The sequence below is a fragment of the Canis lupus genome, chromosome 35 (assembly GCF_048164855.1).
Source record: "Canis lupus baileyi chromosome 35, mCanLup2.hap1, whole genome shotgun sequence".
Classification (NCBI taxonomy): domain Eukaryota; kingdom Metazoa; phylum Chordata; class Mammalia; order Carnivora; family Canidae; genus Canis; species Canis lupus.
Window position 1 is genome coordinate 18,581 of NC_132872.1, and position 15,556 is coordinate 34,136.

The 15,556-nt window shown below is 54.2% G+C and overlaps 1 protein-coding gene and 1 long non-coding RNA gene across 2 annotated transcripts; one reads left to right on the forward strand and one right to left on the reverse strand.

Moving 5' to 3' along the window:
- Positions 1 to 396: 396 nt before the first annotated feature.
- CPN2 (carboxypeptidase N subunit 2) lies at positions 397 to 9,467 on the reverse strand. The gene is made up of 2 exons (XM_072811709.1): positions 9,316 to 9,467; positions 397 to 3,508 (listed from the first exon to the last, which is right to left on the reverse strand). Exon 2 carries the CDS (start codon positions 3,503 to 3,505, stop codon positions 1,862 to 1,864), a length of 1,644 nt encoding a protein of 547 aa, XP_072667810.1. The 5' UTR covers positions 3,506 to 3,508; positions 9,316 to 9,467; the 3' UTR covers positions 397 to 1,861.
- Positions 9,468 to 9,485: 18 nt separating this feature from the next.
- On the forward strand, positions 9,486 to 13,178 carry LOC140624807 (uncharacterized). Its single transcript, XR_012024246.1, has 2 exons — positions 9,486 to 9,865; positions 13,008 to 13,178. It is a non-coding gene; the product is annotated as an uncharacterized lncRNA (long non-coding RNA).
- Positions 13,179 to 15,556: the final 2,378 nt, after the last annotated feature.

Consider the following 15,556-nt stretch of genomic DNA (forward strand, 5'->3'; position numbering starts at 1 on the left):
TTAAGGAAGAGGGGAGCCAAGTGTCCTGATTTCAATTCCAGAACCCATCAGAGCTTTACTTTGCCCCAGACTGGGACAGCTGCAGCAGGAGACAGGCGGCAGGGCATGAAGCCTCCCGGGGTCGGGGGCGCCCTCGGAGCCTCGTCTCTGCTGCAGTCGTTCTGCCTGGAGGGATGCTCAGCGCCTCTGCTTCCCCTCAAGATCCTGTGGCCCCCTGCGTGGCGAGGACTTCTTCCACTGCAGACTTTGCCCTGGCCTCCCCCTGGCCCGGAGGAGCACCATCCTCTGGTTCCCCACCGCCTCCATGGTACCGTTTCCCCAACATTCGTCAGGTGGCTGGGCCGCCAGCTAAAACACTGCATACCCAACTGCAAATCATCTTGTAGTATACGTAGGTTCCATGCAACATGTATATGTTTATTTGCAAAAATCTGGCAATCCTACCCAAAAGAGCACAGTGACTCTGGTCTCACCGAGCCAACTTGAAAGGGAAAAGAAGCAGCTTGCTCAGACGACACAGCCCCTGGCTGTTGGCCAGAGCTCTTTTCCCCAACATCACTCAGCACAATTATACTGTAATTTAATAAAGAGTTAGAGTTTGGGGGAAAATATAATTAAGATAAATGTCACTCGATTATCTTGTTCCTTTATCTCTGGCAGCAGATGCCTGAGTGGGCGGTGAGCTGTAGTTCAGACAGGTGGTCACTGGACGGAGGCCGTGAAGTCCCCGAGGTGCCGGGTGCGGCGGTGCTCTCCCCGGAGAGGACGCATCCCCCGCAGAGGGAAGCCCGCGGCCTCACGCAGCTGGCCCGGGCCGGGCAGGACGGCACAGCGCGGCTGGCGTTACAGGACTTCAGGTCTCAGACATCGGGCCTCGGCCTCCCTGAGGCAGCACAGTCCCCTAGCCGTGGAGGACCGATGAGGATTTGAATCCCAAAGCTTCTGGGAGCTGAACCCAATGAATCTGGGAGCCTGTTCCTTCGGCAAATCTGCTAAACGACCTTCCATCCCCTTAGAATTTATGGTGATTCTGATTTGAGCCTCGGGAAGCATGTTTTTTAAAAGAGCATCACTGGACATGAGGGAGGAGGGACACTTCCTTGTCTGATGTGGACATGTGCCCCCAAACCTGTCCCTGCCCCTGGTGATGGCTTCACTGTCCTCCCACCCAGAAGCCAGGACACGTGCACCCTTCTCTGACCTCTCCTGGCAGACCACGAGTGAGTTCCTGGAGGGCCTGCCATACATCAGATTCACTTCTCCCTCCCTCACCCCGGCATTTCCCCCGACCCGTCCACACTGCAGGCAGGAGAACCAGGCAGGAGCTGCACATGATTCGGTCTGGGGAGACAAAGAGCCTCCTCGGGCTGGGAACGGAAGGGGGAATGGACAGAGGGGTGCTCAGAAGCATTCGCTGACCGGTAGGCCAATAAGGATCAAGGCTGAGAAGAGACCAGAGACCACACCCGGCTCCTGGGCTTGGCGACCTGCTGGAGGGGAATCCAGGAGGAACGGGGAGCAGGTCTGTTCCACACGGGTTTGTGGCTGAATGATCAGACACGGGGCTGCAGGTTGTCGTGCATCCCGCCCATGAACCTGAGATGGAGATGTGGGTTGTCACGCATCCCATCCCAGGGACATACATGCACAAGATTCCCCAGGGAGACCGAACAACAGGCCCCTGGGGGGCACCAGCATGGAGGAGGTGCCTGGGAGACCGAAGGGGTGGCTGGGCTCTTAGGGAGTGGTGTCCTGCCAACCAGAGGAGGACTGGTGCAGAGAGCTGAGGCCCACTGAGGCAGATGCACCAGAAAGCCGACAACTGAAGCGCCTCCAGGCCTCAGCTCCGTATGCCCTGCGCCTAGTGCCCCCCTGGCTGAGCCTCTATAGCCACGGTGACCCTCACAGAGCCACAGCTCGACTTCAAGTCCCACCCCTGGCTGGCATTATATGTCATCCCCGGGGGGCCCGACCCCTGCCTGGGAGACAGCTGGATGTTTAGCCAGCGACACCGGGCCTCGTCACAGGCAAGCACCACGGTGCCCTCAGGGTTGCTGTAGGTGCACCGGCTCCAGACAGCCCTTTCCTCCACCCCCAGGTCCCAGCTGCTCCCTGGGTCCCCGTGCTCCGGCCCCGGGGCCTGGAAGCCCAAGTGATCCCGAGTGACAGGACACACCAGCTGCTCCTCCTTTAGGGCAGGCAACACCTGGCCCTTCAGATAGGCAGGGCCTGCACAGTAGGTCTGGATGTTGAAGAGCCGGTCGCTGTACTGGTACAGCCACTGAAAGAGGTAGGCCAGGTGGCAGTCGCATTGCCAGGGGTTGCCGTGCAGGGCCAGGTTGAACAGGTTGTAGTTGCTGTCGAAGATGCCCGTGGGGAGTGTGGTCAGGAGGTTCCTAGACAGACTGAGCAGTTCCAGATTGGACAGGTTCTGGAAGAGGGCTGGGTGCAGGGCTGTCAGGTTGTTGCTGCCCAAGTAGAGCTTAACCAGCCCCTCAAGGCCTCTGAAGACGCCGGCCGGGAGGTGGGTAATGGCGTTGTGTGACAGCGTCAGGGAACTGAGGCTGGACAGGTTGGCAAAGGCGCCCTCGCTGACAGCCTCCAGCTTGTTGTAGGACAGAGACAGGACCAGCAGGCCAGGGGTAGGGGCGAAGAGGCCGGCGGGCAGCACCCGCAGCGCGTTCCCCTGCAGGCTCAGGAAGGTCAGGTTGCCCAGGGAGGAGAAGACCGACAGGGGCAGGTGCCCGATAGCATTGCGCTGCAGCCACAGCTGCTCCAGCCGGAAGAGCCGGGAGAACACCCCCGGGGGCAGCTCCGAGATGGAGTTGCCGTCCAGGAAGAGCTCCCGAAGGCTGTGCAGGCCACCGAACACGCCCGGGGGCAGGCCGGAGAGCGCATTGTCGCTCAGCCTCAGGGTCTGCAGGCTGCCCAGGGGGTCAAACAGCCCCTCGGGCAAGTGGGCCAGCAGGTTCTGAGCCAGGTTGAGGCTCTGCAGACGCGTCAGAGGCTGGAAGAGCCTCCTGGGCAGGCTCTGGAGCCGGTTGCCCTGCAGCTGGAGAGACTCCAGGGCTTCCATGTGGCCGAAGAGGCCCTCGGGCAGAGCCTCCAGCAGGTTGAAGTTGAACGTGAACTTGCCCAGCGAGGTCAGGTTGGAGAAGGCGGCGGAGCTGAGGTTGGTGAAGGCTCCGCCTGTGACCTCAAGGTCCTGCAGCCTGGGCAGCCCCCCGAAGGCGTCCGGCCCGAGGTGCTGGAGCGGGGCGTTGAGGAAGACCACCTTGGTCAGGTTGGGGCTGCCGCTGAAGGCCCTGGACCCGAGCGCGCTGAGCGACGTCTCCACGAAGACGATGTCGGTGGCGAGCGGCGGGATGTCGGGCGGGACGGCAGCCAGCCCGGCGTCGGAGCAGAAGAGCTCCTGTGCGAAGCAGTCGCAGCCCGCAGGGCAGGGCCGGGCGCACCGGGCCAGGAGCAGGAGGCAGGCCCAGCGCAGCCAGGCCCGGGGCAGCATGTCCTGGTCCCGGGGAAGAGAGAGCACAGGTGACGCCTAATCAGGGCGTGAGGCCAGGGGGCGGCGGGGATGGCAGTGGGGATAGCGGGGACAGGGGCGGCAGCCTGGCGAGCTCCACGGGTGCAGGGCTCAGACTCCAACAGCGAGGGGCCACGGGGCCTGTCCCGGTCGCCGGGGGTTCAGGGGCAGGGCCCACGTCCCGGCCTCCTGGTGTCCCGTGTTCTCTCCAGGTGGGAGAGTGTGCAAATGAGGTCAAAAGGCATGGAAGCGAGGGAAGGGAGGGGACCGTGGGGTCTTGGAAGTTTGCAGGCAACGGGTAAAATGCGGGAGGTTATTAGCGCCTTGGAGAAGCTTCAACCATGACTCTGCCTGCGTTCCTGCCGCGGGAGGTTTCAGAGCCTCACTGTCTGCTCTCGTATTTCTGCCGGGGGTGACAGGCTCCTATCGTTTTTTCTTTTTTTTTTTTTAAAGATATTATTTATTTATTCATGAGAGACAACAGGGAGAGAGAGAGGCAGAGACACAGGCAGAGGGAGAAGCAGGCTCCATGCAGGGAGCCCGATGCAGGACTTGATCCCGGGACCCTGGGGTCAGGCCCTGGGCCAAAGGTGGGGCTAAACCGCTGGGCCCCTGGGCTGCCCTGACGGGCTCCTATCTTGAATGCGTCGCCTGCTCCCTGCTCCTGCTGCCAAATGCTCTCCTCCTGCCCACCTGCCTCCCCAGCACCTTGGAGCCCTTGGAACTTTCCAACACTGTGTGGACAGGACGGTCCCAGATACGGGGATTCCACAGACCAGTAGGTTTTCGTTTTTTGGGTTTTAAGTAAGGAAAGAGGACCGAGGTTTTAGTTAGCTAAAAAAAAAAAAAAAAAAAAAATTTAATGTAAGCATCCAACCCCAGGTCACAAATGGGTGTTGCCATGTACAGGTGTGTCTTATGGCTCAATTTTTTTCTTATATATGAACCACTAGCCAATATGTAAAAATTGAGGAATATCACATTAAAAAGTCCAGATTTCAGGGATCCCTGGGTGGCGCAGTGGTTTAGCGCCTGCCTTTGGCCCAGGGCGCGATCCTGGAGACCCGGGATCGAATCCCACGTCGGGCTCCCAGTACATGGAGCCTGCTTCTCCCTCTGCCTATGTCTCTGCCTCTCTCTGTCTCTGTGTGACTATCATAAATAAATTTAAAAAAAAAATTAAAAAAAATAAAAATAAAAATAAATAAATAAATAAAAATAAAAATTAAAAAAAAAAAAAAAGTCCAGATTTCAGGATGATTTAGGAGCAGCGGCTCACATTCCCGCACGACCTGACCAATGGGGCTCAGCTGCCCCACCAGGGGGTGTGCACCCCCTGGGCACTACTGCTCCCACCCATCATTTACGGGGCTTGTAGCGGCACAAGTCCGTGAGTTCCGGTACCGGCTGCACCACATTCCAGCCGTGTGACCTTGGGCATGTCACTGAATCCGGCTTCCTCACTCTCCTTATCTGTAGAACCGGGTAGCAATAGTGCCTACCACCGCGTCAGGGTAAGTGCGAGGGTTGACGAGGAAACGTAGGCAACGCTTTTAGATCAGTGTCTGACATAAAGTGAGAAATTAATAAATTGTGTTAATTATTGTTAAAGATTGTAAGCCACCGTCGTAACAGAAGGGTTATTTGAACACCAAAAAAGTAGGAAGAATAGAGTGGCCTTTAGATAGAATATATTTGGCTTTACTAAAAAAGACAGGAAGGAACGAAAGAAGAGAGAGAGAGAGATGGGAGGCAAAGAGAGAAGGAGGAAGGAAGAAAGACAGAAAGAAAAAAACCTTTGAACAACATGACCCTAGTTTTCTCAATTTACCTGCCCCCAGTAAGCACCGGAGGCGGCTTGGTGCTGGGGCATCTTGGCTCCAAAGCCCTCTTGCCGGCTGCCTCTCTGCTGCCCTTGGCTGGCTGCCTCCTCCATCCGAACGGCTCCCCATGGGCAAACAGTGCTTACGAAAGCTCCCTAACCCCGCTCCCATTCAGGCACTCAATAATCTGATTTTTCCAGGAATTTTCCTGCCTAATCAATAGAGCAGGGACCGTTTCTCCCACAGAAAGCACACACCCACCCCTCGGGGCTCCTCCGCGGTTGCAGAGATACTGCGTGAGCCCCAGGAAGTAAGAGGGAAGGGCTCCGCTGTAACGACCACGCCTGCCATCACGACACCGGAGTCCGGATCCTAGACGGACAGCCTCGAGGCAACAGAGCCGCGGGCTGAAGCTGCGCTCTGTAACCCTGTCTGGGGTTGAGAAGCAAGGGGCACACATGGGTCTGAGGTTGCTACAGATAGGAAGAGGGCCCTGGCTGCAGAAGGAAGAGGTGGCCAGGGCAGCCCGGGGGGCTCAGTGGTTGAGCATCTGCCTTCGGCCCAGGGCGTGACCCTGGAGACCCTGGATTGATTCCCACGTCGGGCTCCCTGCGTGGAGCCTGCTTCTCCCTCTGCCTGTGTCTCTGCCCACCCCCCCTCTGTCTCTATGAATAAATAAAAAATATTTTATAAATAAATAAATAAGCCATAATGCATAATAATGCATAGTGATGTGCCAGTCCCCTTTCTTGTTAACTCCTTTGCTCCTTGGCTCCCAAAGGCAGTTTCCAGAAAAAAAAAACTTCCACTAGAACGGCCACATACAAGGGACCTCACCTAGTCTGTCCCCACATGCCTAAGGGCATGCACTGCTGTGACACGGTCAGCCTAGGGAGGATCGACCTGGGAGACAAGCGCCTGGGTACCTGAAGCAAGATTTAAAGTGCTGCCATAGGCTACAGAGGTATGTGTCCCTTTGTTTTGCAAACTTCTCACCCCTTGGAGGTGTTGTGGTGGGAAGAGGGCCAGAACAGGGCCTCTGTGGTTCAGGAAGGAGAGAGCCCCATCTACGGGGTTGGAGGAAGCAGGGGATGGTACTCACAGTGAGGGTGCGGACGTGGGCCATTTCCCAGCTATCCACCCCCAGCCCAAGACTCATTCTCTTTGTGTCCTAGAGTCAGACAGTCTATGGCTACAGGCGTTGTCTCTAGCCCCCATTTGCTGTGTGGCCTTCCCTGAGTGGCTTAACCTCTCTGTACTTCCATTTCCTTATCTTCAAACAGCAAACTTTAATTCTACCTATTTCACAGGGTTGTTCTGGGGATTGAATGAGAAAATATGTTGGAAGCTGCAAACCCAGAGCCTGGTGCACAGTGAGCGTTCATGACCTTGATTATTCGGAGCTCAGGCCAGCCCCAACTTTGCTCTAAAATTGTCACAGAGGTCAGCTATGGAAAACCTGCTGAGATCATCCAATCACCCCTTTTGTGGACCAGCAAGACGCCTCTCTATAGCACTTTCTCTGGCTGTTTCCTCCCAGCCAAGGGAAGCTTGTAATTGTTTTGTCCTTGGTTCGGGGCAGCACAGATTCTGATGGCTCTGGCCGGGATGCCCTAGACTTGGGCTCCTTTCCCAAGTGCCCTCAAGAGCAGGTCACTGGGGGTTCTGGAGATGGGAAGTGCTACTGCCGAGGCACTGTGGGGGCTGGCAGCACAAGGGACTGTGGGACAGGAGCCAGAAGATTCCTGCTTCTCATCTGAGAAACCACCTCCACATTTCTGCAGAGACCAGCAAATGCCCACAGAAAACGTTCCATAGTTTCAGCAAGCCAGGGGAGTCTGTCTTTGGCAGGGGCAGGGGCAGGGGCAGGGGAGTGGTTGACTCGTTGCAAATGGACGTTTTCCTCTTCTCAAATTGCTTTTGGATTGATATGTTTCTGTGTGTGCCACAGGCTGGTCTGTCATCCACCACAGAACCAACCCTCACTGCTTCCAGAGGGTGATGGGCGCCCAGAGCCGCAGCCCTGAACTGTCAGAGGACTGCTGCTGCTGTACTCAGGGATGGCAATGTCCAGGTCTGCATCGCCAGCAGGGCTGGACTCTGCCCCTTGGGCCACAGTACCTCTCAGGGCAGGAAGAGGGGCATCACAGGCTCATCTGGAGCTCCTGACTGCTCCGTCCAGGTCCCCCCGGAAGTCCTGCCGCTCCTTGGACCCCGGGCTCCCTTCCTGGGCTCCTGCCTCTGCCCCCACCCCACCTGTGCAGCGGGCTGGCCCTCCACCTGCTGCCCACTGTGTCCCAGGCAGTGAATTAACCCCTAGTGCCTGGCTTCTGCATTTGTAAATTGAGAACAATCACGACAGCAACACTACCACCTAAATCACAGTTTTGTTAGAGTTGTGGTAATTAAATGAGATAACTGGCATTGAGTTTGTGATACAGCGATATAGTAAGAAATATATATTTGGTCTTTGTCCTGGCTCCTGCCACAGAGCTCCAAAAACCCTTGAAATTTCCTGAGAGATAACAGAGGATTGTCTTTTATTATTCATAATGAGACCCTTTCAACCCACACACTTATATAAATGGAGTGACTCTCAATGGGCCCCTAGATAAGCTTCAGATTATACAGTTCAGAGGTAGCAGCTACCTCCGAAAAAGAGAATTGTGAGTGATTTTAATTCTTTCCTTTTGCTTTATCGTATGTTTTCTACAGTTTCTAAAAATAATAATAAGTAGGTCACCTTTGTAATAAGGTTGAAAATCATAAAAATTCAGATAATCATGTAAAACACACAACCCAGTTCCAAAGACATCATTCGGGCTTCCTGGATTGCTCTCCTCCCTTGCAATTACATTGCGAAACCTCAAAAGAGCCTGTCAGCAGAGCGTAATCAGAGAAGCCTGAACTGAGCACTGTCCTTTATTCAGATGCTTCCCGTGCTTTGCCACCTCTACCTCCCCTTCTACCGCCCTCTCCATTTTAGAATGTCCCCGTATCTCCCCATTTCCCCTGTATTCACACCTTCCCCGGGAAGCCGTCCTTGCCTGCATCTCCTGTGGATCCCATAGGTCATTCTCATCCTCAGTTGAATGTTTGGGTCCTTCTGCTCTAACTTCTGGTCGTTTGCACCCACCTGCCTGCGAGCTGCTGGGGCTGGGCATGCCTCCTGCAGCCTGTCTTGCCTGGCCGTACACCCCGCAGCTGTCCCAGAGCGGGGCCGAGTGTGGTGCGCTGAGTTGAACTCAGTGTGTCTGGGGCTCTTGGTCCCCTATAATCACACCTTGTGTTCCTTGTGCTTAGTGGAGCGGGGAAGCACTTGAGCTCTCCCAGGGCTGTGACCCAGGTTCAAATTCCGACACTGCTCCCTACAGGCTCCGTGGGCTTGGGCAGGTCACTCCTCCTCTCCAAGCTTCAGCTCTCCCACGCATGATTGTAACCTCATCCTTCAGGGTTAAAATTTGTCCCCAGGTGGATAATATATATGCTTACGCTGGATAATAAATACAAAGCACTTAACACAATACGTAGCAAATAGTAAATGTTCGATAAAAGGTAGCTACGTACAGATTTCATTCCTAGAGTGACTCTATCAACTAAACCAGGTCTCAAAGGGAAGCGACAGGCTGGCATAAACCAGGCATAAAGGAGGAGGGAACCAGGCAAACCTGGACACACGCTAGTCCTGCTTATCCCACCATTCACTTTGTGCTCCCAGAGCACACGGACCAGGTCACCTTTATCTCAGGACGTCCTTGCTGCCACCTGCCTCCTGTCTCAGACCAGCACCACCCTGCCTGGGTACCGAGGGGGCTTCTCCCCCCATGGCAGAGGACAGGAACAGTGTATCCTGCTTGGGGCTGGGGACAGGCTCTGAGCCTGAGAGAAGTAACCTGTCCCTTTCCTGCCCTGCAGCCAGGATCCAAGGCAAGATTCCTGCCACATCCCCACAGACCGCAGGAGACCTACCGTGAGGGGCTGAGTGGATGCTCCCCAGAAGCTCTGGCTCTTCCTAGGGAGCAGAAGTGTGTCTGGTGTGGTCTATGGTCAGTGTGAGCCCAGCAGCCCCAGCGGTGATCAAAGTTCCGGGCAGAGGTTCCTCCCCTCACATGGACTAAGTGTTCCCGGAATGTCACCAGGGTCACAGGCAGGAGAAGAGAATATGGGGCAAGACCTCTGAAGATTAACCAAATGACCCTGAACTGGTTCCATGGACAGATGGCCACTGAGGCCAAAATCCAGCTAAGATCACAGGCCTGGCCACTTTAGGACTCTAGAAAGTTCCCAGTAGGCTGATCCAGGGGTGAGGACCGAGGCCTGGGGTCCACGCTTACCTCCCCTCCTGGCAAAAGGTCAGGCTGGTGCCAGGAGCCTGACCTCGGCCGAACGGCTGGCCACAGGTACCTGCGTGGCTCTCGATGGCAGGAGGAATCCTAAGGATTGTGGCTTGTTCCTTGATTTGTTTGCTTCATAAACTAGCTTTTTAAATCCTGAGTTAGAAGAGGAGAGATGGAAGGAGGTAAGTTTGGACCCAATATGGAGAGGCACACTCTCCCCGTGGGGCTAGCCAGGGGTGGAAGAAGTTGCTTTGGAAAATAGTGGTTTCCTGTCTAGGGATGTTCTTCCAAGGGCTGCAGAATGAGGTGTGGTGTGTGTGTGTGTGCATGTGTGTGCGCGTAGGTGAGTGGGTACATGTCTTAAGGGGTGCAGAGTGAAGGCATGACCAAGATAAGCAGTCTCAGATCATTTTCAATGTCCGGAGTCTACCATTCAAAGTAGACTGATGGTGGGGGCACCTGGGTGGCTCAGTGGCTGACCTTTGGCTCAGGGAGTGACCCTGGGGTCCTGGGATCGAGTCCCACATCGGGCTGCCTGCGAGGGGCCTGCTTCTCCCTCTGCCTGTGTCTCTGCCTCTCTGTGTCTCTCAGGAATAAATAAATAAAATCTTTTTAAAAAACAAAAACAGGGATCTCTGGGTGGCACAGCGGTTTGGCGCCTGCCTTTGGCCCAGGGTGCGATCCTGGAGACCCAGGATCGAGTCCCACATCAGGCTCCTGGTGCATGGAGCCTGCTTCTCCCTCTGCCTATGTCTCTGCCTCTCTCTCTCTCTGTGACTATCATAAATAAATAAATAAATAAATAAATAAATAAATAAATAAATAAACAAAAAAAAACAAAAACAAAGTAGGCTGATGGCTTTAAAAGTCTTTGCATGATACTAATATTTATCTCGAGGGGGGCAGGCAAGAAGCCGCAGGAGGAGGGTCCCACCAACTTACCTAGACAACTTTCGAAACAACCTGAACACCCACAAATTCAACCGAGATGTAAAGAGAGAGCAGCTGGAGGCTACAGAGAGAAAAGGGCTCACTTCTAAAAGTAGGAGGGCGGAGAAAAAAAAAAGAAATGCAATGGGGGAGGGCACGGCGCCCAGAAGGGGAGGCCTCGGGCGAGCACCCGGAGCTGGGAACTCTGCCCCGGGCCTGGTTCCCGATTGAGAAGGCTCAGCAGGGAACAGGGCCAGGACTGGCAGGAGTGCAGGGGAGCCTCCGGTTCCCCAGGTGCTGGGGGGGGGAGCACGGGGGGAGCACGGGGGGAGCATGGGGGGAGCACGGAGGGCGGCACGGTGGGGGGAGCACGGGGGGGCACGGGGTCACGGGGGGAGCACGGGGGGAGCACGGGGGGCGACATGGGGGGGCATGGGTGGGCACGGGGGGAGCACGAGGGGCGGCACGGGGGAGCATGGGGGGCACGGAGGGAGCATGGGGCGAGCACAGGGGGAGCATGGTGGGGGAGCACGGGGGCGGCACGGTGGGGGGAGCACGGGGGGCACGGGGTCACGGGGGGAGCACGGGGGGGTAGCACGGGGGTAGCACGGGGGGCATGGGGGGCACGGAGGGAGCACGAGGGGAGCACGGAGGGAGCACGGGGCGAGCACAGGGGGAGCATGGGGGGGAGCACGAGGGCGGCATGGAGGGGCATAGGGGGGAGCACGGGGGTGGCATGGGGGGGCACGGGGGGAGCACGGGGCGAGCACGGGGGAGCATGGGGGGAGCACGGGGGGCGGCACGGTGGTGGGAGCACGGGGGGGCACGGGGTCACGGGGGGAGCACGGGGGGAGCACGGGGGGCGACATGGGGGGGCATGGGTGGGCACGGGGGGAGCACGAGGGGCGGCACGGGGGAGCATGGGGGGCACGGAGGGAGCATGGGGCGAGCACAGGGGGAGCATGGTGGGGGAGCACGGGGGCGGCACGGTGGGGGGAGCACGGGGGGCACGGGGTCACGGGGGGAGCACGGGGGGGTAGCACGGGGGTAGCACGGGGGGCATGGGGGGCACGGAGGGAGCACGAGGGGAGCACGGAGGGAGCACGGGGCGAGCACAGGGGGAGCATGGGGGGGAGCACGAGGGCGGCATGGAGGGGCATAGGGGGGAGCACGGGGGTGGCATGGGGGGGCACGGGGGGAGCACGGGGCGAGCACGGGGGAGCATGGGGGGAGCACGGGGGGCGGCACGGTGGTGGGAGCACGGGGGGCACGGGCAGAGCATGGGGGGAGCACGGGGGGAGCACGGAGGGAGCACGGGGGGGAACACAGGGGGCGGCACGGTGGGGGGAGCACGGAGGGAGCACGGGGGGGAGCACGGAGGGAGCATGAGCGGCCTTCACCCCCAAGCCGCAGGGGGCGGAGGCGCAGGACTGCGAGGCCTCCCCCCTTCCCCTCTCACCCCCCACCCCCCCACCCCCATGCTCCCTCCCCTCACTCCACCCCCTCCCCTCCCCCTACTCCACCCCTCCCCCTCCCACCCTACCCCCACCCCTACGCTCCCTCTCATGCCCACTTCCACCCTCCCCCACCCCTCCCTCTCTCCCCCACCCTCCCCCACCCCTCCCTCTCACACCCCCACCCTCCCACCACCCTTTCTCACCGCCCCCCCCCCGCGCCCCACTGTGCAGCCCGAGTGTGGCCGGGTCGCGGTGGGGACTCCTGAGCGGACACGGGCCACCCCCACTCCTGTCTCAGTGCAACTCCTTTTCACAGGAGGCTAAAAATTTCCAATTCTTTTTCTTTTCCCACCTTAAGGTCAATACTTGACCAACTCTTCATTTGTAAGTTTTTTCCTTTCTGACTCTCATATTTCTACAATTACATGCCTTAGATGAATTTTTCACTTCTGGATTCCCTTCAATGTGTTCAATTTAATTTGGGGAGCTACGCGGGATATGGGTATTTGTTTGTTTCTTTGTCTCCTTCCCTTTTACCATGGAGGCAGTTAGTGCCTCCTAAGGCGCAGACCAAAATACACCCAGAACCAAGCGGAACACCGAGTGGCCCATTCTGACAGATTATATTCCCTCTTCCTTCCCCTCCTGGCCTCTTCTTTTATCTTATGTTTTCGTGGTCGATGTTGGTCACTGTAAGCATTGCCGGTTTCTATAAATTTGGGATTGAGCGTCTTCTAACATACAGAACAAAATACACGCAGAACCAAGAGGATCACCCTCTAGGTCCCCTCGGGGAAACTACATGCTCCCTCCACTACCATTTCCTCACCACCACCATCCCCCCCTTTTCTTCTTTTCTTCTCATTTTTCTTCTTCTTCTTTGCTTTTGGTTTTGGTTTTTTATTTTTACTACTTTGTTTTAAAATTTGTTTTTCAGGGACGCCAGGGTGGCTCAGAGATTGAGCATCCACCTTCGGTTCGGGCCATGATTCGGGGGTCCTGGGATCAAGTCCCACATGGATCAGGCTCCCCACAGGGACCTTGTTTCTGCCTCACTCTATGTCTCTCGTGAATAAGTGAATAAATTAAAAAAAATTTTTTCACGTTAGTGGTCTTTTTGTTTTCTTTTGTTCTGTTCTTTTTCTTTTATTTTCTGGTCTCTGACCTCTTCGGAATCATCTAGGGTGTGTTTTACTTGATATTTTTGACTCAGCTCGCGCATACTGCCACTCTGCACTGGACAAAATGACTAGAAGGAAGAACTCACCACAAAAGAAAGAACAGGAAGCAATACTCTGCCACAGAATTACTGAATGTGGATTTAAATACGATGTCAGAAATTCAATTCAGAAGTACAAATATAAAGTTACTGGCAGCTCTGGAAAAAAAGCGTAGAGGACTCAAGAGACTTTGTTACTACAGAATTTAGATCTAATCAGGCCAAAATTAAAAATGATTTAACTGAAATGCAATCCAAACTGGATGCTCTAAGTGCTAGGGTTAATGAGGTGGAAGAGAATGTGAGTGCCATTGAAGACAAGTTGAAAAAAAAGAAAGAAAAAAAAAAAGAAGACAAGTTAATGGTAAGGAAGGAAGCTGAGGAAAAAAAAGAAAAACAATTAAGAGCTCACGAGGAAAGGCTGAGATAAATAAATGACAGCTTGAGAAGCAAGAATATACATCTAATTAGGATTCCAGAAGAGGCTGAGAGAAATAGAGGACCCCAAGGTATATTTGAACAAATCATCGCTGAGAACTTCCCTAATCTTGGGAAGGAAACGGACATTCAGATCCAAGATGTAGAGAGGACCCCGCCAAAAATCAATTCAACGCCTCGGCATTTAAGAGTGAAACTTGCAAATTTCAAAGATAAAGAGAAAATCCTTAAAGCACGTCAAGGCAAGAGATCCCTAACTTATAAGGGGAGAGATATCAGGTTAACAAAGACCTCTCCACAGACCTGGCAGGCCAGAAAGGGCTGGCAGGATATATTCAGGGTCCTACATGAGAAGAACATGCAGCCAAGAATACTGTGTCCAACAAAGCTGTCATTTAGAATAGGAGAGATAAAGAGCTTCCAGCATAGACAGAAACGAAAAGAATATGTGACCACCAAACTGGCTCTGCAAGAAATATTAAGGAGGACTCTGTAAAAGAAAGAGGGAGCCCCAAAAAACAATCCACAAAAACAGGGACTGAATAAGTAATATGATGACACTAAGTTCCTATCTTTCAGTAGTTACTCTGAAGGTGAATGGGCTAAACGATCCCATCAAAAGACATAGGATATTGGACTGGATAAAAAAGCAAGACCTGGGACTCCTGGGTGGTTCAGCAGTTGAGCGTCTGCCTTCGGTTCAGGACATGATCCTGGGGTCCTGGGATCGAGTCCCACATCGGGCTCCCTGCATAGAGCTTACTTTTCCCTCTGCCTGTGTCTCTACCTCTCTGTGTGTCACCTCATGAATAAATAAATAAAATCTTTAAAAAAAAAAAAAAAAGCAAGACCCACCTATATGCTGTCAACAAAGGACTCATTTTAGACCCAAGGACACCTCCAGCCTGAAAATGAAAGGGTGGAGAACCATTTACCATTCAAATGGTCCTCAAAAGAAAGCTGAGGTAGCCATCCTCATGTCAGATAAATTAAACTTTATACCAAAGACTGTAGAAAGATATGAAGAGTAAAACTAAATCATACTTAAACAGTCTGTCCAAAAAAAACAAAAACAAAAAACAGTCTATCCAACAAGAAGACCTAACAGTCATGAATATTTATGTCCCTAATGTGGGAGCTGCCAAGTACATCAATCAATTAACAACCAAATTAAACAGATACTTAGATAATAACACACTAATAGTAGGCTTCAACATGGCACTTTCTGCAAGTGACAGATCTTCTAAGCAGAACATCCTCAAAGAAACAAGGCCCTTAAAATGATACACTGGACCAAAAAGACTTCAGGTATCACAGAACATTCCATCCGAATGCAACTGAATGCACACTCTTCTCAAGTGCACATGGAACTTTCTCAGGATAGACCACATACTGGGTCATAAGTCAGGTCTCAACTGATACCAAAAGACTGGGATTGTCCTCTGCATATTTTCAGACCACAATGCTCTGAAACTAAAACTCAATCACAAGAAGTCATTTGGAAGCAACACATGGAGGTTAAAGAGCATCCTACTAAAAGATGAAAGGATATTAGAGAAGAATTTAAAAGATTCATGGAAACTAATGAAAATGAAGACACAACGATTCAAAACCGGTCCTAAGAGGGAAATACATCACAATACAAACTTGGAAAAAAATCAAATACACAAGCTCATTTCACACCTAAAGGAATTGGAGAGAGAACAGCAAATAAAGCCTACAACAAGCAAAAGAAGAGAGATTATAAAGATACGAGCAGAACTCAATGAAGTAGAGACCAGAAGCAGTGTAGAACACATCGACAAAACCAGGAGTTGGTTCCTTGAAAG